The sequence below is a fragment of the Emydura macquarii genome, unplaced genomic scaffold (genome assembly GCF_026122565.2).
Source record: "Emydura macquarii macquarii isolate MOO-44397 ecotype Brisbane River unplaced genomic scaffold, CSIRO-AGI_Emac_v2 contig_3305, whole genome shotgun sequence".
NCBI classification, from domain to species: domain Eukaryota; kingdom Metazoa; phylum Chordata; order Testudines; family Chelidae; genus Emydura; species Emydura macquarii.
Genome location: NW_027133442.1, coordinates 7,408,020 through 7,430,279, shown reverse-complemented (window position 1 = coordinate 7,430,279; position 22,260 = coordinate 7,408,020). Strand labels below are relative to the sequence as shown.

Sequence of the window (22,260 nt, the reverse complement as noted above, 5' to 3'; positions counted from 1 at the left end):
GGCTTTCCGAGCCATCAGATGTTTACACTAGCCATTGTCCTTGAGGATCAGGTATGCTTTAGCCATTTACATGAGATTCGATTTACTTAGCTGAAAACAATCTCAAGCCTTACACATGTAATCTACTGTAAATGGAGTTTTGCTCCTTTAAATTATTTACTTATAAAATATTATTTTATTACGCTTAGCATTCTGTCGTTTACCTTCATAAACACTGTGCAAGTGGATGTCATTGTGCTATTTATATTTTAACAGCAAATAATCATTGAAAATATTAATAGTTGCTAGTAGCTTCAGCAATGCACCTGAAAGAGCAAGGTTTAGCAATCTCCTCTGTCTAAGTTCACCTTGCAGCTGTATCAGCTTTCCACCCTCCAGCACAATGTGTGCGAGGTCACACCAGCAGGGGCAAAGTAGCATGCTCTTAAAGATGATACCCCCCTCTCCCATGTGGCGTGACCTCACACAGGTGTTGCCCCCGCAGTTCCTGGAAGTACCAGAGTGTCCTCTGTCCTCCAATTACCTTTCCAACTGCTGGTAACCCGACTGCTGAGGCCCCGCCTCCCTCCACCTCTTTCCCAATCCCAGGCTCTCTTCCCTTCTCTGCCTCTTCCCCCCCAACAAAGGCCCTGCCCTGCACTCCTCTGGCCTCTTCCCCTACTCCCGGTTGCTTGCTGGATCTCTTCACGTGCCCCCCACCTGGGCTCCTTCTGCTCCGGGACTGGGATGGGCGCTGCTGCAGCCTGACAAGGAGCCTTCCTGCAGGTAGGCGGTGGCCCCGGCTGAGCTGGGGCTAGCACAGGTTAATGACCCGGGGCCTCCCACGGTAACCGGACTTAGTGCTGACAGGACAATGCAAGGTCCCCTTTTCCACTGGACTTTCTGGTTGAAAACTGGGCACCTGGAAACCCTAAATTATGGCACCCGGACACAGAAGCCCAGACCAGGGCAGCCCGAGAGACTCCTCCAGAACGTGGGAGCGGCCACCTCCCTTAAGGGTCGGAGGAGACGTGTCTTGCGTGGGTGAATGGGAGGCATTAGCTGCAGCGTCCCAGTAAAGCCTGTGATGTCTAGGAGTGAGCATTACAGTGTCTGGTGAACGAGAAGCAATTACCAGAGAGATGCTCCCTCCCCACTGAAAGAGATCACCTCACCCACCCTGTCTCTGAGCAGGGGTATACTGCACAGTTCGAGCGAGGACCAGGGGAACTTAATAAAGGAGGAACTTCCTGGGGCAGCTCTTTCCTCATTTGGAAAACTCACTCAGTGGTGAGGTCGGAGCCCCACACTGTGTAGTGAGGGATTGGATCCTTTGATCTCTGCTGGTAAAACGCGGAAGGGGCTCATCGCCTTCTCCCCTTCATGTCCTGGTGAGTAGGGGGAATCTGGGATGAGAGCCTGGAGAGAGAAGCTGCCCCTGCAGAGGCAAGAAATCTCTGTCAGGAAGAAGTTGAGGCAGCAACAAAGGGAACAGAGCCTGAAACTACCAGGCGGGAGCAGATCTGTGCAGCTGAGGTCAGCAGCGTTTCCCCCAGCTCCGGGGCAGCTGCTGGTGGGTGGGGAGCAGGGACATGCCCAGAAATTTAACTTTGATCCCTTTTGATCCCCCAGCTCACTCTTCCCTGCCACTGCTGCTGCAGGAGCTCCCTTCCCTCCCTCCTGCCACTGCAGCCCTGGGGCCGGAGGAATTCTGGGCCCCCAACGATTATTGGGGGGGCCCTGCCCCTGTTTGTCTCCCCTTGTGCATGCCCCTGCTGGGAAGGGACCTGTGCAGCTGAGCCCAGGAGGGTCCCCCACAACCCAGCCAGGTCTGAGGAAGCTCAGTTGGGGGCACCTGTGCAGCTAAGCCCTGCAGGGTCCTCCCTGCCCAGCCAGCTTCTGGTGTGCAAGGAGGGCAGGTCTGTGCAGCTGGCCCCTCCAATCCAGCCAGCAGCGGTTCTGCAAAACGACTTTTTTAAAAGCCCACGTTAAACAGAAAAGGCCTTGTCTACACACAGCAGATGTAGTATTTCAAGTGGTGCAGCACCTCTTCCTCCTCCTCCCCCACCATGTAGTCATAATTATTTTGTTACAAAGCTGCTTATAAAAGAAAGGGAATAAGCTATGCTGGCTTGAGACAGCTATATACTGGTATCACTGTACACATATTAGGACAGGGGTTTCCAACCTTTTTGGCTTGAGGGCCACAGATATAATTTTTACTACCCTAAAGGGCCACCAGTCTCTGCCAGCAGCCCCTCTCCCCCTGCCCCCCTGCAGCCAGATAGAAGGAATTCAGTGAGGAGGCTGCCTCTTTCCTCCCTGATCTCCCATTCCCCTGGCTGCAGCAGGGAAATCAAATGCATCTTGTAGCCCCAGGAGCTCCATCTGGGTCCCTACGCAGTGACTCCCTTCTGCAGTCAGGGGCATGGGAGATCAGTGCTCCATCAGAGACCCCAGCACCTAGGCTTTGCTCTCTGCTGGAGCCAGGGGAGAAGAGTGCTGATCTCCCCTTCCTCAGGCTCCAGCAGGGACCCCAGTACCTATGGACCCAGGCAGAGCGCTTTGCCGTGCTCTCTGCTACAGCCAGGGGGAGGGGAGGGGAGCGCTGATCTCCTGTCCCCTTGGCTGCAGTAAGGAGCCTGCACTGGTCTTTTAGCCCTTAGGCAACGCGCTCCACCTGGGTCGTTTGGCAGCAGCTCCCTTCTGCAGCCAATGGGGAGGGGAGCAGCGGGCCACTTTGAAAGACCCACCGGCCACAGGTTGGGAACCATTGTATTAGGAGATAACTATATTGATAAGAAAGCTCACCACCAACCAAACTGGTTATACAAGTACAATGTCTGTGTGGACCAGACTTAAGGCCAGGTCTGCACTAGAAAACATTTGCAGATACTGGCAAATCCTCCTAAAGAGCTTTTGCCACTGTAGCTCATACTCATTTCCCAAGTGAGAGAAGTTCTCTAAACCAAATGGCAATTAGCCATGATGTTCAGTGAAATATTAACAAGCTTTAAAATTATCACAATACAAAAAAATGAAAAGCACAGATTCAATCCTCCTAAATTCAATTCAAGCTCTTTAAAGAAGCCTGTAAATCAACATACAGAAATAAAATGACAAAAGGTAGGAATAAATGGATCCATTTAGGCCATAGAGATCATTAACCTCACACAATTAATTTTTATTTCTGCCGATGACCAGGCCAGTGGGACAACTGCCCTTATAGCTGAAACATGCTTGTCTCCATCACAGAGCTTTGGACAGTACAGCTATGCCACCAGAGCCTCTGAGTGAAGTTTTTCTGTCAGCATGGCTACCCCACCTCCTCACATGACAATAGCTACCCCATCAGAAGCACCATTTTGTCAGCATACCTGCATCTTCAGGAAGGGCAGTTGCCGACATATCTGTGTCGCCTGGGGTGCGTGTGGCTTTTTTTCTCACTCATAGACAATATAGCTATGCTGGCAAATCTTTGCACTGTAGACTAAGCCATCATCACTGCACATCGAATATTTGGCCCAGCTTGTGAAACTGCACTCAACTTTATGGCTTTTCTCTGCTTGGCTGTAATGTGATAACTTTTGAAGGCCACATCTGATTAATTCAACAATTTCAGGGAATGTTTCAGGCCTTGATACATTTTGGTGAAAATAAGAAAAGTAGAAGGGGACTATGGGAGGGACACGGAGCCCTTTGCATCTGCTTAGCAGGACCATTAATTTTAAAAAACTCTTAAATTGTCTAGAGCTCAAAGATCCGTTAACGGCAGCCATTGCAGCAGCATAACAACACCCCTGTTAGCATGTCCCAATGGAGTTTAAAATATTGACGCCCTGAATGACTTACCCAGACAAAGGAAATGAGAGAATGGTGAGGCAGAATATGGGGGACAAGGTGCCCTGGACACATGGGGGACAATGGGGAACCCTGGTATGAGGAATTGAGGCATGCTGATCTCCTGGCATGTGGCAGAGGGGGGAGTGAGGGTGCATGCTGGGCTCCTGATATGAGGGAAGAGTTGGGAGGAGGGGGGTTTGCAGGGAGTCCCTGAAATAGAGTAGGATGGAAGAGTGGCACACAGGGAGCTTGGGGAAGGGAATCGAGGGAAGTGTGCGCAATAAGCTTGGTCAACAGAAGCAGTGGAGCATAGTTGCCATTCTACCTAGTGATAGTTACATCCAAACATGCATTTCATACTACCATGGGGAGCAGAATGGGATTGTGGTCCATGGGTAATCCTCTGAGGCACTGTGGTAATAAATACTACGTTACAGGTACACCTGTTGTAATAACTGGGGCTGGATAGGCCTGCCCCAACTGGGAAAACGGCTAAAATTTTTATAAAATGTTCCAGTCACCTGTAACAAATGCTAATGGGAAAAGGTATAAGAAGGAGGCAGACAGATTGCGTTACTCAAAACCAAAAAAGCCTGCTGATCTAACTCAGAGTGTGTCAAGATCATGTCTGGTAAACAAGAAGAATGTGGGATCAGAAATCAATGGGTGAAGATTTTTCTGTCCAGCCACAGTTTTAAGTTTGTTTTAGCTATAAATGAAATGAGTTGTAAATTCTTAGCTTTGTGAACCACTGAAAGGTTACACTGTGATTTTTGACTACATCTAATGAAATAAGATTTATAAATCCTACAACTCTAGGATTGTGTTAAGCTGCTGTCTAGTAAACTAGAGGAGTGAGGGATCAGAAATCAATATATCTTGTGATTCTAATTGTGAAGGGAAAATCAGGCTAACCTCACTACAATTGGAGTTGAGTATTATTTAGATTAAACCAAGTGATTTTGGAGTTAAATGTCTTGGTTATTTATTGGAACTCTCTCTTTAAGTTATTGCTTCTGTACAGTTTGTTTAAGGTAAAAATCTGCTGGGCAAAGAAACAGTGAAAAAGCAAGAGCAGCAGCCACACTTCTGGGTGTGCAGCCAAGAGTTTGTTTTACTCTAAAAGAGAAACTAAAGTCTGGTCTCCACTTAAAACGTATATTGGCATAGGTATGTCACTCAGTGCTGAGAAACCAAATGCCCTCAGTGACATGGCTATGGTGACAAAACCCCAGTGTGAACACAGCTATTCCAAAAGAAGAGTGCTGCTAAGCGGCACAGCTAAAGCTGTTCGGGGAGGTGATGTTTGTTTGCCATCAGAAAAACTCCTGTCAGTGTACATTGTGTCTACACTAGGGTGGCTATCCTGAGCTCCAGCGTAGGCTCTGGAGTGTAGACATAGTGTGACTTTCGTGACAGTCTCTGTGAGGCAATGGAAGTGAGAGTGACAGCACTGCTTTTAAACTAGTCCATGTAATTTAAGTTTGTAGCTAGCTGAAAGGTAAGTTAAGAATCATTGCCCACTGGGTCAAGGCCCTAGAACAAAAGCACCAAGGGAATTTGTAAAGATTTACTTCATGCCTCGGTTATCCTAGCATCATTTGGAAATTACTACCTGCTTAGTAAGAGCTTAACAGACAGGCACCCTTGTCCAAATGACTAATATGAAATGTAAAATAAAGCATAATTTGAGGGCCAAAACATTTTGAACTGAGTGTGACAAATGCATCTTGAATCATGAAGCTGGACACAAGCAAGCCATGTAGACTGGCTTTCTTGTTTATCAAGAAACGTGGAACAGAATGTTTTCCGGGTACATTGATGCTACTCCAGAATTCAGGATCTTCTTGTGACAAGTCTATGACTGACACAGAGGCCAAAGGTAACCCAACAGTTCTGATATGGTGTTAACTGGAACCCCTTATAGGAAAAGCACTCAATTAAATCAAACTAGAGCTAATCTTTCACTACCAAAAAGACAAGTACACTGGAAAATGTAGTGCCTGGGTATAAAGCTTTGTTTGGGTCTAAAGAGAGTTTTGAAAGAGAAACAGTTAAATCTGGATCTGGCAGAAGTTAAAACAAAAAGGTTGCCATTAAATAAAATTCTGTTAATTCATACTCAGAGTGGATACCGTTTGAGTGATGTCCCTCAAATGTAGAAGGATTATGTTACAAGGGAAGCTCTTTGGGGCAGAGACTGTCTTTTTGTTCTGTCCTTTCTTTTTATTCTGTCCTTTTACAGCGCCTGACACAACGGGTTCTTGACCCAGAAGTAGGACTCCTGGGCTGTAGAGTAATACAAAGAAATAATAATAATCTGCATTAAAAAAGCACAAAAAGGACTAAGTATCTCCAAGAGTGAAAATCTGATCTGATATTCCTGGGTGCTATGACCAGTCAAATAAAAGGCAGAACTGCAGTAACATCACCTGAGTGCAGAAAGGGTTCACTAGGGAAAAAAAAAGCAGCACAGGAAGGAAGCTTGGCAGAAGGCTACAAGCAAGAAATTCTAATTTGAGAGATCTGTTCTAGTAATCAAAACCAGAAGAGTGAAATGGGGAGGAGAGATGACAAAGAGCCCCCTTCTTCTGTAGGGCAGGCCCATCAGCTTTAAGTAACTCTGTTGAGAATGTGAGCGCTACTTGGCATTGCCCGTCAGTTAAAATCTTTGTCCCTCACACAGAACTATCTATGTATGTGTTTCCCAGGTCTCAGGTTGTGTGATCGGAAGAGAAGGGATTTCTGAGCTGATGGAGCCCCCCTCCAGCGCAAGCTCTCAGCGGTTCCACCACCCAGGACCACAGCTGAGCTGTGACCTTCGAGAGAAGCCGCACTATCCACGGCCACTGGGTAATAAGTTGTGTGTGGAGAGGCATGTGGCGTTGGGGGCATGGATAGCACAACAGGGAGGCGAGTCCCCGAGGCAGCCTGTGTGAAATCATCAGAACAACATTTGGTTGTCTAGGGGCATGTGTGGGGGCGGGGTGGGTCCATGTTCCTAGTAGAGTCGTGAGGTCCAGGAGCGTGTGTGTCTGTGTGGGTCCCTCTAACGGTATCTTTCTTGTCCTTTAGACCTAGCTGGGCTGCATCTGTCTGTTCTTTATGATAAGGGGAATGAAGGAGACCAGGGTATTGTGGCCTTGCTCCATAGGTTTGGCTTTATGGTGAGTGGTGAAACTTTCTGTGCTGTTCCCCCTGCCGTGCCTTGCTGCTTCCTTGTCTATCCTCGCTCATTCTTCCCACCTCCTCCAGGTTCCTCCATCGCTCACCGGCCTTTCCAGCTTTCCTTCTTCCCCATCAATAACATAATCACACCCCTTTCTTTGGGAGGTGCCTGTGGAGCTCCTCCTACATCCTGGATAGCTCACTTCATGACACACCAGTTGAGCAGGCTTTGCCCCGGCTGTTCACCCCGTGTCTGCGCGGTGAGACTATCATGGGAACAGCATGTGCTGAGTGGGGCTCCGTTGTGGCTCCAGGTGCTTGCTTCTGTGGCCTTGGTTCAGGCTAAGAGATCGGTGGGGATGGGGAGCTTTGAGGGCAGGCTGAGACTGGCATCTCTTGCTGAGTGGAGCAGGTTGGGACAGTGGGAAATGAGGTTCATACCCCTGCCCCATTGCTGACTTGACAATGCTGGCTCTGCTCTTTGCTGCTCAGCTTGTGCCTGAGTAATGGGATTGTGGCCGGAGCAGGCAGGTGCTGAGTGGAGGACACATGTCATTTCAGATGCCAGTGACGTTTGAGGAGGTGGCCGTGTACTTCTCTGAAGCTGAGTGGGCTCTTTTGGATGAAAAGCAGAGGGAACTCTACAGGCATGTCATGCAGGAGAATTACGAGACTCTCATCTCATTGGGTGAGGAGCTGCTATAGTCCCCGTAGTGCAGACACGGCCTAAATCTCCTATAAGGAACACGGCCCATTTCCCACCAGACAGTCTGCTTACCTAAGAGTGATTTACAGCCTGAGTGGATTGTGTCGTTCCCCTTCAGCAAAGAAAATCTTGGAACGTTCTATGTAGTTAAGTGATCAACGAATACTTAACAAGTAGTGATGCATGTACCTCTTTCCAATGAGCAGGATTTCTGATTGCTAAACCAGATGTGCTGTCCCAGCTGGAGCGAGGGAAAGAACCGTGGTTCCTGGATCTCCAAGGCTCTGAGGAAAGAGAAATCCCAAGAGGCACTAGCACAGGTGAGGAATGGGTGACAGCGACTGAGAAACCATCTGGGACTGAGGGAAAAGCTGAGATCCCGAGTTCTCCCCCTTCTGTCTCCTCTTCTCTGACTCACTACTGTGCCCTGTTCTCATGACAGGAGACAATCCTGGCTCCACTCATCCTGCCTGATCCCTGGCAGAAGTCTTTTCCTCCCCCAGCCTTTTCCTTAGGACTGAGATGGGAATTTGAGGCAGAACTGGCCCCTCCTCTCCCGTTTGGGGGAATTCACTTCCTTGCCTATCAGGTTCTGTTATCAGTGACAAATCCCTTTGCTTTTCCCTCCATCCCCAGCACAGAGAATGAATCCCACCTGGATTCTGTCTCCCAACAGGTACCGGGACGGCAAGTGAAAGCAGGAAGAGTCCCCAGCAGGAAGGGGCTGGGGGAGTGAAGCTGCACAGGATGTTCCCAGGGAGACCGCAGAGCTCTCTCAGGGTAGATGCCAGTGAGAGTCAGGACAGAGCGGGACGGCAGAGGGGAGGCTGTGCAGGTAGGAATAAGTCCACTTACAGCAAAAAAGGTTTGAGGAAGTCCACCGACACCACCGCCCACCAGGTAACCAGTATGGCAGAGACACCAAATACTGTCAATGAACTGAGGGAAGGTTTCAATAACAGCTCGCTCCTTATTCAGCATTGTCAGCAAAGTGGGGCAGAAAAGAGTGCCTTCAAGTGTAGTGAGTGTGGCAAAAGCTTCCCTCGAGAAGAAAACCTTCAGATACATCTGAAAATTCACACAGGGGAGAGACCCGATAAATGTCATGAATGCGGAAAAAGCTTCAGGCACAAGACAAGCCTTGTTCTTCATCGTTACACAGTCCACAAGTCAGAGAAACCCCATAAGTGTCCAGTGTGTGGCCAGCTCTTTATCCTGAGAGACCGACTTATTCAGCATCGGAGAATCCACACAGAAGAGGCATCTAGAGGGTTTAATGATGGGGTCGTGAGTGAGAACGGAGACAAGAATCCCCAGAAGAAAAAGCCTGCGAAAGCAGAGCCGTACTGGATGCTTTTAGGGAGACCCCAGAGTTTTGAGTGGGGAGAGGCCTGTGGAAGTGAGGGTGGGACACGAAAGCAGCATGGCTGCCCTGCATGGGGGATAGATATCCAACATAAAAATGTTTCCAAGACACTCAACTGCACCATTGCCTACCAGGGAACCAGTAGGGGAGCACAACCGAGTACAAGTAGCAACAAGAAAAGTTTCAGTAGCAACTCAGCAGCTCTTGCAGTGCATCAGAAAGTCCATCCCAAAGAGAGACGTTATAGCTGTGCTGAGTGTGGGAAAAGCTATTATCAGAACTCTCACCTCCGGTGGCATCAGAAAAAGCACACGGGAGACAAACCGCATTTATGTACCGACTGTGGGAAGAGCTTTACATGCAGATCATCACTCGACAGGCACAAAAGGAGCCACAAAAAGGAGAAAAACTACACCTGCAGCGATTGTGGGAAAAAATTCAGAGAGTACTTGCACCTTACTTCGCATCAGACAATTCACACGGGAGAGAGACCCTATCAGTGTCCCGACTGTGACAAACGCTTCAGACTGAAAGGGGTCCTTTGTACTCACCGCAAAACCCATCGAGGAGATAAACCTTATAAATGCACTGAATGTGCGCAAGGCTTTGGGCGGAAAGAAACCCTACATAAACACATGAGGATCCACACCGGGGAGCGGCCCTTTAAATGCTCCCAGTGTCAGAAAAGCTTTCGTCAGAAGTTTGCCCTTTCCCAGCATCAGTTAACGCACCGAGGAGGGCCACATTACAAATGTCCTGAATGTGGGAAAGGCTGCAATCAGAAATCAAATCTTGTCCAACACTTGGCAAAGCACCACTTGAAAAAGAAACCCAATACAGCAAATGTAACTTCAGATTAAATAGCTCTAGAACCTCAATGATAGAAAACGGTGGAGTGGTGTTTTTTTGATATCAGTGATACACTTCTCCACCCATATTTATTCTAAAATACAAGGCTTAAGGAGGATGGGTGGGTGATATCGGCTTATATACGATGAATGGGAGTGAGATCTGGGAGGGGAACATCAGTCTCCCCCAGGGGAAGTTTCACCTGGTGCTATCTCCTTGTCCTGCCCACACTCCATCCCCACTCTGCCCCAGTCCCTGCCACCTCTGCCAGAGGGAAGCAGCGAGTGGCAGGGGTGACTTGCAGGGTGGGTGGCTGAGGAGGGACAGGGCGAGCGGCAAGCTGGGGAGTCTCACAGGGAAGGGGACTGAGGGATGTGGTGAATGGGGGATCTCGTGGGGGAGATCATGGAGGAGAGAAGCAGCGGTGGATGTCTTATGGGCAGAAGGGGATGTGGTGGGTGGGGGGGTGGGGTTTCACTGGGGAGGGAGAGTGGAGGGGAGCCGAGGAGCAGCCAGGCAGCAGCAGAGACCTAGGAGAAGGGGAAGAACACGGATGGGAAGGGGCGGGGCCACCATGGTCCAGGCATCCAGTGGTGGCAGCCAGTGGCGTACTGAGTGGGGGGGCAAGAGGGGGACCAATCCGGTCCCCTCTCCAAGCTGAGGGATGAGGCCACCCTGGCTGAGCCGATGTTGGGCTGCAGTAGGAGAGGTGGGCACCATGGGGTGGGTAAGTGCGGGGGGGAGGGTGAAGCCAATTCTGCATTCCTCCTCCCCCCTCGCAGGTACAGACCTCCCACTCCCTGGGGCAGCTGGGGAGGGGGGGGGGGAGAGTTGCCAGGATCCCTCCTGCCTTGCGCTTGTGTTGAGGGGGGATGCATGAGGCCTGGGTCAGGCTTAGCTTCCCCTGACCCGTTATACCCACCACCCATGGAGAGAAGAGGAACACAGCTGCTGATGAGAGGAACTGATCTTTTGGTGGGGTGGAGGGATGGTTAGTGGGAATTCCAAGGCAATGGAGCTGAATTTTGTGAGCTGAGCAGTGACATGCCATCCAAATGCAATGCATGCATTGCATGCCCATGTGAGCCCTGAATATGACTTCCTGACTGGCTGTGCCCGTGGGATGATTTCTTCCGCCCCTGAACACACACACACAGGATGCCAGTTTGTAGAACAGTGTGAAGACACAGGTATTTTATATAGAATTAACATGGCACACATTAAATGGATTGAAAACTGGCTTACTGAGATGTCTCAAAATGAACCTGTAAATGGAATCATCATTCAGGAGGTGTGTTTCCAGGGTATCCCACAGAGATCAGTTCTAGAACCTATGCTATGTAACATTTTTATCAATGATTTGGAAAAAAAACAGAAGATGATCACCAATAAAGTTTGCAGATGATCCAAAAACTGGGGGAGTGGTAAATAATGAAGAGGACAGGTCACTGATTCACAGTGAACTGGATCACTTTGCAAACAATATGCATTTTAATGTATATAAATGTAAATGTATACATCTAGGAACAAAGAATGTGGGCCATACTTCTAGGAGGGGGGATTCTATCCCGGAAAGGTGTGACTCTGAAAAAGATTTGGGGTTGTGGAGTGAATGTGATCCTGAGATGCATAAACAAGGGAATCTGGAGTAGGAATAGAGAGGTTATTTTACTTCTATATTTGGCATGAGCACAACTGTATTTTTTAAATATGTCCCAGGGCTTATCTACTCCAGATGTTTTACTGATATAATTTTGCCATTATGGTTATACCAGCATAACTTCACAGAAATACATGTGTCAACATGGAGATTACAGAGATACAATTATACTGGTATATTTATACCAGTTAAATTCCACATGTAGACAAGCCCTTAGTGAGAGAAGTTTTAAAGGTGACAGCTGAACAGAGTAAGTCAGCTTGCCCCACTCACACAGCAGCTTTCTACCATTCACTAACTGCCTAAAGATACAGCTCACTTTCCGAAGGCTTGAGGTTAATAATGGGTTGCCAAGCAATGCATCTTAACCTGAATCTTCCATCCCTAGCAGTTCAGTCTATTCCATGGCTCCTGTAAGTGGTTAGGCACGTGGTGATTTTCTCCTGTGTGGCAGGTACCTCTAACTGTGCCAGTGTGACTGGCAATGAAAGTCCTACTTCCTCCCTGAGCTGTGCATCACACAGTCCGCTGTGGGTGTCTGGAAAAAATACCCACAATCCTTGGTGCAGGGACCTGCTGCTTATCCACTATGGAATAGCTGCCCCAAATGTTTCATAATTTACTCCTAAAAACACAGGTGGGCAGAGTGTGTGTAAAAGAGTAAACACCCCATTACACTTGCAACTGGTTAAGCCTAAGTGTGACTTGTTAGCTTATGAACCAAAGGTCCCCAAGCCTTTGCAGCTATTCTAAGAGTATAGCGTATGTGTGTGTGAGATTGCTATGCTTGCTAGTGAAATAAGGAATGGAGAGGTACTGAGACAGCTGTTTGCAGATGATTTAACCGTTAATTGTAAGTCCTAAATGTCTTGCTGTGTAAGGGACATGTGAGTGGTATGAACAGAACAAGGAAGTAAGTGGGTTGTAAACAACTGGGGTATATGAGTTGGGATAAGCAAATTGGAACAGACACAGGTGCTGACACTTAAAGATAGATCAGGAAAGATTTTATGGCTTGCCTAGAGCAAGATTTCCATGATGCTCTGTAGTTAAGATGAAGCTATCTAGCAAAGAATGGAATTTTACAATTCAGTAACCCATGACATTATTTGAAAACTCTTTTGAAAGGTACTAACTGTGCAATATATGTAAGGAATAAAAATGTCTCTAAAAGGCCAGAAACAATGACTAACCAGTAGGTATTGAAACAGTTGGAAAGTTATAAGGAACAGGGAACTTAGGAAAGAGCCTAAAATATGAAAAAGTATGCACCAAAAGGAGGACATATATAAGGGTTGGAATGTTGAACTAAGTAGAGTGATCAGGGTATAATTACCGCAAGAAATCATAAAGCTGTAAGATCATTGGCAGACAGGATACAGACTAAAACTACAGAGAAGGCCTTCCACAGTTGTTGGTAATTGTATACCTCTCTGTATGTGCTGTCTTGACTGTTTAATAAATTCATTCAAAGCTGACTTGTTAACCAAATCTAAATATAAGAGAAGGCTATTCATTAAACAGTCAATCACAATTAAAATTCCAATCTGTTATCAGCTATTCATTTATTAATTATTAACAAATATATAATATAATATAATTAACAAATGTATGACTGTTCTGTATTACGCTGTTTTATTGCTAGTCAATAAAGTGATTGAGCCGAGTTATCTGAGGTCTCATTAATTGATGCCGAACTTAAGCCGCAATAGCTCAAACCAATTACAAGATCACAGTTCTAGCTGTAATGGGAATGGAGCCTCCTAGTGAGTGAATTGGATAAGGACTGATGACAGTGTCCTAGCAATGTGAGGCATTTAGGGGAGGCTAAAGGGGAAGGGATTACAGATCAGTTAGGAGTTGCCTTTCTTTTCCTTTCCCAATAGGCTTATTTAACAAAACAAGCACTACCTTACATTATTAACCCTGTGTGCTGTTAATTAAGCATGAATACCCCCATGAAGGCAGCTCTGCCCATTACGAAACAGTGAGTTTGTTTTTTTCTTGGCTTGTTCTGGGGACTGTTGTGTCCCTGTAACTCTCAACAATAGCACCCCCATTGCGCCTTACTAGGAAACACGTTGCTTTTTCTCTGGAAGGTTGTGGGGGTAAATTCCTTGTTTCCGAAGAATTTCTAAGGGGATCCATTTTTGCTCAGTCGCCTGCTCACTCCCTCTCACTTGGAAGAGGCTGGGATCTGAGCCCCTCTTCTTTTACCCCTCTGCAAAATCAATTATTTCTTCTTTCAGCAACTCCCATGACATTGTTCAGTCCCAATACGAACAGCCACATCAAAACAGACCAGTTTTCCATCTAGTCCTGTGTCTGACAGCAGCCAGCACTCAACACTTGGTTGGAATGTGCAGGAAACCCCGTAGTGGACAATTATGGCAAATCTGTCCCAGAGAATGGCAGGTGTTACAAAGTGGCTAATGGGAGGCTTAGGAAATTTTTGGGGTGGCTATAGCTCCCAGAAGACCCCCCCAGCACCACCCCGGTCAACCTAGTACGAATTTCTCATAAAGTTTACCAGGAGATGTCTGTTTATAAGTTGGGGACCTATTTATTACAGCATGGTTTTCCTCCCTGTATACAAAATCTTCCATTATACAGAGAGCTCTTGCGCAGTTTTCTTTGTCACCCTGTGTCCTAGCCCCTTTATAGACTTGCTGACATCCAGTCTTCTTATGTCCTGGGCTCTTGTATACAGTTACCCTATATATTCAAGTACTTTATATACTTTTTCCTAGATAATGTGCCCTATGCTGTGGTCCACACACACTGAGTCCTATTGAGTCCTTTCCCCATATACTGGGCCCTGTATAGTTTTCTTTATATATTGATGGCTATGCAGAACACTCCTCCCTTATGCTCTGTGTCCCCTGTATATACTGGACCCTATAAACCCTTGGATAGTAAGGCCAGAAGGAACCATCATGATCATCTACTTTGGCCTCCTGCACAATGCAGGCCACAGAAACTCACCCACCCATTCCTGCAATAACCATAACCTCTGGCTGAGTTACTAAAGTCCTCAAATCATTTAAAGACTTCAAGTTACAGAGAATCCACCATTACTCTAGTTTAAGATAGCAAGTGACCAGTGCCCCATGCTGCAGAGGAAGGCAAATCCCCTCTCCCCCAGGTCTCTGCCACTCTAATCCAGGGGAAAATTCCTTTCCAATCCCAAATATAGCAATCAGTTAGACCCTGAGCATGTTGGCAAGACCCACCAACCAGATACCTGCAAAAGAATTCTCTATAGTAACTCAGAGTCCTCTCCATCTAGTGTCTTATCTCTGGTTGCTGGAGATATTTGCTACTAGCAGTTGCAGATGGGCCATATGTTATTGTAGGCAATCTCATCATACCATCTCCTCCATACATTTATCAAGCTCAATCTTTGAAACCAGTTAAGTTTTTCGCCCGCCCCCCCCAGCTTCCCTTGGTTGGCTGTTCCAGAACTTCACTCCTCTGATGGTTAGAAACCATTGTCTCATTTCAAGCCTAAACTGGTTGATGGTAGGATTATATCCATTTGTTCTTGTCCCAATGTTGGCTCTGAATTTAAATAACTCCTCTCCCGCCCAAGTATTTTTTCCCTCAGATATATTTATAGACAGCAATCATAGCTCTTCTCAGCCTTTGTTTTTTAGGCTAAACAAGCTAAGCTCCTTAAGTCTCCTCTGGTAAGGTAGCTTATCCATTCCTCTGATTGTCCTAGCAGCCCTTCTCTGCATCTGTTCCAGCTTGAATTAATATTTCTTAAATATGGGAGTCCAGAACTGCACAAAGTATGCGAGAAGAGTTCTCACCAGTGCCTTGTATATTGCTAATAACACTTCCTTATCTCTATATTTCTATTGGAAATACCTTGCCCAATGCATCTTGGGATCACATTAGCCTGTTTAACGATACATCACACTGGCAGCTCATATTCGTCCTGTGATTGACCTATACACCCAGGTCTTTCTCCTCCTCTGTCACTTCCAATTGATATGCCCCATCTTATAGCAAAAATTCTTTTTAGTCCCTAAGTGCATGACCCTGCACTTTTCATCCCATTTTTATTACTCAAGTTTTCAAGGTCATCCATATCTTCTTGTATGATATTCTGGTCCTCCTTTGTATTGGTAATACCTTCCAACTTTGCACCATCCACAAATTTTATTAGCACACTCCCACTTTTTGGGCAAGGTCATTAAGAAAAATGTTAAATGAGATTGGTCCCAAGACCAATCTTTAAGGAACTCCACTATTAACCTCACACCAGTCTGACAGCTCACCTTTTAGTATTACCCATTGTGGTCTCCCCTTTAACCAGTTCCTTACCCACCTTTCAATTCTTGTTTAGTCCCCATCTTCTCCAATTTAACTAATAATTTCCCATACAGAACTGTATCAAATGCTTTATTGAAATCCAGGTAGATTAGATCTACTGCATTTCCTTTATCTAAAAAAATCAGTTATCTTCTCAAAGAAAGAGATCAGGTTGGCCAGGCATGATCTAACTTTTATAAAGCCATGCTGTAGTTTATCCCAATTACCATTTAACTCTATACCCTTAACTACTTTCTCTTTCAAAATTTGTTCCAAGACCTTGCATACAATCGATGTCAAACTAACAGGTCTGTAGTTTCCTGGATCACTTGTTTCCATTTCTTAAAAATAGATACTATATTAGCAATTCTCCAGTCAGAGGGTATGACCCCCAAGTTTATGAATTCATTAAAAATCTTTGCTGTTGGGCTTGCAATTTCATTTGCCAGTTCCTTCTTGAGGGAGATTATCCAGGCCCTGTGATTTGGCGCCATTAAGGTGTTTGAGTTTCACTTCTACCTCAGATGTGATCATTCCTACTTCCATATCTTCATTTCCATTAGCCATCCTGCCACTACCCCTAAACTCCTCACAACCCTTATTTAAAACTGTGGCAAAGTATTCATCTAGGTGTTGGACCATGCCTACATTATCTTTAATCTTTACTCCATTATTAGTATTTAGCAGTCCCACTTCCTCTTTCCTTAATTTCTTTTTATATTTATGGCTAAAGAATCTTGTACTGTTAGTTTTAATTTCCTTTGCAATTTTCAATTCTGCTTAGTTTTTGTCAGTTCTCACACTTTCCTTAAACTTTCTGACCTTGAAAAGTAGCCTTCCTTGCTGATTCATCTCTTCTTCCATTCCTTGTGGGCTTTCTGCTTTCTCTTAATAACCTGTTTGAGATGCTTATTCATCCAGCTTGGTCTGAAACCCTTCCTTATGAATTTTAGCCTTTGCTTGGGGTGCACGCTTCTGATAGTTTCTTCAACTTTGCCTTAAAGTAATTCCAAGCCTCCTCCACATTCAGATCCTTGAGTTCTTCAGTCCAGTCCACTTCTCTAATTACTTCCCTAAATTTTTTAAAGTTTGCCCTGTTGAAATCAAGGACCTTAGTTGCAGACCTATTTTTGTTGTAATCTTCGATTTAGTTTAAACTGAATTAGCTCATGATCACTCGAACCAAGGTTCTCCTCTATAACCAGTTCCTCTGTGATGCACTTACCAATACTAAATCTAAAATGCAGTGGTGGTACCATAGGTCTTCGATGCCCGGGGGCCAATGCTTACATTTGTGTCCCCCCTCCAGGACTCTCGTGCCCCCATGAGGACAGGAGGGGTCCTCGGCTCTAACCAGACAGCGCCACCCCTCAGCTGCTCTGGGGATGGGGGGTCTGTTCTTGCAGGAGAGGGACACATCACGTTCCACCTCCTGTGCCCCGAGGGCTTTCTAGTGCTCATGGCAGCAGCGGAGCCCATCCCCCCACACTTACCTGCTGCATGACAGCCGCCTCTCCCACTCAGAGCCTCCTGTGCCTCCCACCCCTGCGCATCATGGAGGGCCTGGCTGGTGCTGCCCCCCACACCCCTAACTGGCACCCAGGGCCCTGGTCCCCACCTCCCCCGGTCAGTATGCCACTGCTAAAACAGCATCACTTCTGGTTGGTTCAGTGACTATTTGGTGAAATCTGTTAGCTATCACCTCCAGGAATATCTGGGCCCTATCAATATTAGTAGCACTTTTCCTCCAATTTATATCTGGGAAATTAAAATCTCCCATAATCAGACAATTCCCAGTAGTATTCATTTCATTAAAAAAATTAAAAGTGATTTCTATCCATATCCAAATCAGATCCTGGGAGTCTGTAGCATACCCCAAGCATTATCTCAGTGGAGACACTATTAGATTTCTTCCCCAAAGTGATTTTGACCCAGATTCATTTTTATCCATTCCATCACTTCTAATTTCTTTACAGTCTACCTCGTTATTAATATACAGTGTTACTCCATCACCTTTGCCTTTATTTGTCTTTCCTGAACAGAACATACCCTTCAATACCTGTACTCCAATCATGACTACTAGTCTACCATGTTTCTGTTATCCCTATAATATCTGGTTTCCCTTCCTGCATCGGTAGTTCTAGTTCCTCCATTTTGCCCTCTAGGCTCCTTCCACAGGTGTACAGACATCTTAGTTGTTTCTGCTTGGCTTTGCCCAGATTCCTGGCTTGACTAGGAACAGTAGTTCTACTACCAATATCTCCTACCTTACTGTTGTTGGAGGCCCAGTACAATTTGAGTTGCTTGACCACTGTCCTACAGGCCTAGCATAGCTTCAGTTGCTTGCTTGGCTATTCTGAGCCTGTAGCATGACATCTTCCAGTTGGCAGAGATGAATAGGACTACTGAGTAACCTTGCAGATGTCTCAGTTCCTGCATACCACGGCACATAACAAGATGAAATACACAACATGTATGCTTGCAGCTGCACATAGATAATGGTGATGGGAACAACAAGTTGTCCTTGAACGTCTGGGGTACACGGTTTCATTGCCAAGGGGCATACTTTTACACCGCCCCTCCTATCGCCAGATGTTGTTTTGATGACCCCAATTATCATGCTAAGAATGGAATGTAATTAAGGGTGAAAACCCAATGTAGGTAATTAGTATATATGATAATGAGTAGAGAGGTAATTAGGTGAAAGCTGTTTATGGAAGGGTATAAGAAGTCACTATATAGACAAAGGGGCACGCTCTATCAACACCTGACTCTGCTGGAGGTGCTGCTGGTCAGACCAGAGGCCACTGACTCCCTGGCGGGGCCCATGAAGAAAGCCATTCCTGTGTACAGCCTTCTGAATGACTGCTTAGCTCTCCAAGCTTAGTGAGTATGATATATTGTAGTTAATTTTAGGTTTTGTATTCAACTAGTATATGTATAGAAAACCTTGCACATTAACCCTTATTGATCTGCAAATCGGGCGTACCATGTCTCACTGGTATTCATACTGATCACTAAGTGTCCAGTATCAACAACTGTTAGTGTCATTGGTATTGGCACTATCTTTCCTCTTGATGTCCATTTTCTTCCCCTCTGTTGTTCCTTTCTCCATTGCTGTATCCCCTCTTCGATGAGTGGCATGACTCCTGCCTTTCGGGAGCTTGGGCAGGGAGGAGCACTGACGCTGAGAATGTGGCTCAGTCCTCTCCCCCAAGGCTTCCCTGCCCGCTGTTTGGGTCTCTCGGGAGTGAGGGCAAAGAGGTGGGAGCAGCAAGCAGGGAGGGGGCTGAGCAGGAGCAGGGCCCGCCTGGATCCCCCTCACCAGCTGGGTTCCATGCCACCAAGCATGGAGGACAGGCACCCTTTGCTCTCCAGGGGTGCAGCCTGTGCCCCACCCGCACCGGGCTCCATGCTGTGTTCCCCCTGCTGCTGGAGGGTGATAGCTGCAGCACCCAGCCCCGCCAGGCTAGGTCTGCTGCAGGCAGAAGTGGCCGCTGGGGGCAGGCCAGGCTGACTCCTTCTGGGGCAGCATGTGAAGGCCGGGGGCAGCATGTGCTGTAGGTGTGGCCCGGGGCCTGTGCAAGACAGTGGGGCTCTGGGGCATGCGTGGGCTGCTAACAGGAACCACCGGCTCCTGCCACTAGCCCCTGAGTACTGAGCCCCATGGTACCCGGCAGAGGTGCCTGGAGGCTCTTTCTGCACCTGCCAGGGTGCATGTGATGTGGCTGGGGTAGGCAGATCAGTGTCCTGCTTGGCCCTGATGTCTATGTTGGGGGTAGGGAGCTCCCTGCCCCCAAGCTCCCAAGAAGCACAAGCAGTGGTCAGGGGAGCCTCAGGGGATGGGACCGAGCAGGAGTGGAGCCTGGGGTGAAGTGGGGATGAAGCATGGCTGGGGCGGAGAGACGAGGCAGGAGCTTCTGGCAGCTGTTGTGGAGGCTTAGATTCCCCAAGCCTATTATACCTGCTGCCTATGCTCACTTACTTGATTTTCCTCCTGCTCAATATTAGAATCAGGCATGGAGATTCCATGAGCATCTCTCAACTGTCTCCCCAGAATTTCTAGTTTAAAGCTCTTTTAATCAGTTGTGCCAACCTCCAGCCCAGAAGTCTATTTCCCTCCCTACTCAGGTGAGAGTACTCTCCCATCCCAGGAGAACCAGTCCTCTGTTCGTGAATGCCTCCCAGTGGTCGAATATCCCAAAGCCCTCCTTATAGCAACGTTGCCTGAGTCATCTGTTGATCATCATCTTGTCTCTCTTTTACTCTTGTTACCTAGCAGCTCTATGTTCTTGGGGAACCAGGGCGCAAAACCCCTTCTCTCTCTCTGGCTCACCTGAATCCCCCCCACAGCCCCTGCTTGAACCAGAAACGAAAGGCATCTCACTATGAAAAACAGTGGACACAACTAAAACCCTCCCATCAAGAGTGATACAACTTCCCATGCCTCATCTACATCGAAGATGTAAAAAGGAGGCATCACAATTAGCACATGAATGGAGAACAGAAGCCTCATCTACATCAAAGATGGAACACGCACTGAACTCTGGGATTGCCAAAGCAGGGACGCACTGCATGTTGCGAAATCTCTGCTCTTGATGTAAATGAACTAACACCTGTACATATCCAGCTCCGCAGTTAACAGACCATTCTAGTTATTGATATGCAAGACACTGAATCCTGGTTGCATTGTGAACTCTTTCAAGGAACATTGTCCATAGCCAGGAATGATCAGCTCCTTTTGTCCAGAGATTGTTTATCCATCAACAAACCTGGTGTCTACAAAAACCCCTATCAAGGTTCAAACCCCTGTTCTGATGCTTGGATCCAAAATGCTGCATCAGTTCCACTGTAACTTCCCCTCTTCCTGACTGATCGTGTTGTGGACTCTGCCTGATTCAAAGCGCTCCAGATCTTAAGCTGACCAGCCTGCCTCCTGGGAACCTCTGAGCTGCATGGAGTGGTGAGACCCTCCACCTTCTTCCCCCAACATACTTTTTCTCTCTCTCTCTCCCTCTCTCTCTCTCTTAGTCCAGGTATAACTTTTTACTTTTGTAATCAAACCTGGGCTAGCTTTCTCCAATACCCCAACTGTAATTGTGTAGTATTGTAAGCATTTGATTGTTTTGCTTTCCTTGTATGGTATTACTATTAGTATCATAAGTTTTATATACCTACCAATAAAATAACTGTTATAATCAAGTTGGTTGCCACTCTCTCTCTTTCTCTCCAAACTGCATTTACTCCTTTATGTTCTTGGTCCCTATCTTGCTCTGCAGCAACGCTTCTCTTACCTAAGTCAAAGATCCCTGGAGTGCCCAAAAATCCTATAGGGTTTGCTCATCAAGGGGGTTACTGCTAGAACAATTATGGTGTAAAGGGGCACATGAAGGAGACAGCCGAGAAGTGCTGCTCTGCCTAGCCTATGGAGTCCAGGGGCAAATAAGGATGCAGCTCAAAGTGCTGTTGGACCCAGCCTGATTGAGTCCAGGGGCAAATAAGGGGAGTAGCCAAAAAGTGCTGTTTGGACCCAGCCTGCTCAAAAAGTGTGCTTTATTCTGGTGTGTTGCAAAGGGGCATATAAAGGTGGCCACTGAAAGTGTGGTGTCACCCAGCCTGCTGAGTTCAGGGACACATAAGGGATCAGCTGAGAGTGCGGATAGCCTGGTCTGCTCAGACGCACTCGGTTAATCTGGAATGTGTGTGTGTGTATCTGTGGGGGGTTTATTTGAATCTGGTGCTGGAAGAACCCAGCCCTGAAAACCTTAGGTCCTGCAGGATAGCTCCATTGGGAGGGGGCTTGTAGCCATATGAACACACAAGTAACACAAGCAGAATGTTCGTAGAATCACACCCCTAGAATCACACCCCCTTCCAGAAAGGTACCCCTAATCACACCTCTAGAATCACACATCCCCTTCCAGGAAGGTAACCCTAATACATGAGCATACCCCAAGGTGAAGGGCAAATCTGGTAACACTCTCTTTCTTTAGGGCCAGGTACAAGCCAACTGAAAATTATCTGGGTCTCCATGTCTATAAAAGTCTTCCCCAGCCTGGCATAGTTTCTCTTGATGCATTCCAGTGGGAATTGCTGGTGGCCTAAGTTGCTTGACCAAATCACTTGACCATGGGTGAGATTGCTTGACCACTGTTTGAGGCCTAAACCTCAGCAGCCTGACTGTTTTTTACACTTGGCAGAGACCAACAGATTGCTGAGTAAGCTTGTAGTACCTCAGTTTCTGCACACCACAGCAAATAATAACTAATGTGAACTTGGCACAATACAACACACGGCTAGTTAGTTTGCAGTTGCATATAAATAAAATGAATAAGAGTTTATATATTTTATGTTAAGGGGTGCTCCATC

General features: G+C 46.8%; 2 protein-coding genes across 4 annotated transcripts in view; one reads left to right on the top strand and one right to left on the bottom strand.

Moving 5' to 3' along the window:
* The window catches only part of LOC137143264 (zinc finger protein 436-like), a 604,313-nt gene that overhangs the window by 525,565 nt on the left and 56,488 nt on the right, over positions 1-22,260 (bottom strand). The gene's annotated exons all lie outside the window — the stretch shown is intronic.
* Positions 620-10,285, top strand: LOC137143270 (zinc finger protein 250-like). 3 transcript variants are annotated; one of them, XM_067532976.1, is made up of 6 exons: positions 620-765; positions 6,534-6,675; positions 6,898-6,989; positions 7,552-7,678; positions 7,903-8,016; positions 8,373-10,285. In XM_067532976.1, the coding sequence occupies exons 2-6, from the start codon at positions 6,576-6,578 to the stop codon at positions 9,920-9,922; spliced, it is 1,983 nt and encodes a 660-aa protein (XP_067389077.1). In that variant the 5' UTR covers positions 620-765; positions 6,534-6,575; the 3' UTR covers positions 9,923-10,285. The 3 variants fall into 3 exon arrangements, with proteins under 3 accessions (XP_067389077.1, XP_067389078.1, XP_067389079.1); XM_067532977.1 differs by lacking the exon at positions 620-765 and adding an exon at positions 1,255-1,370; XM_067532978.1 differs by lacking the exon at positions 620-765 and adding an exon at positions 3,389-3,403.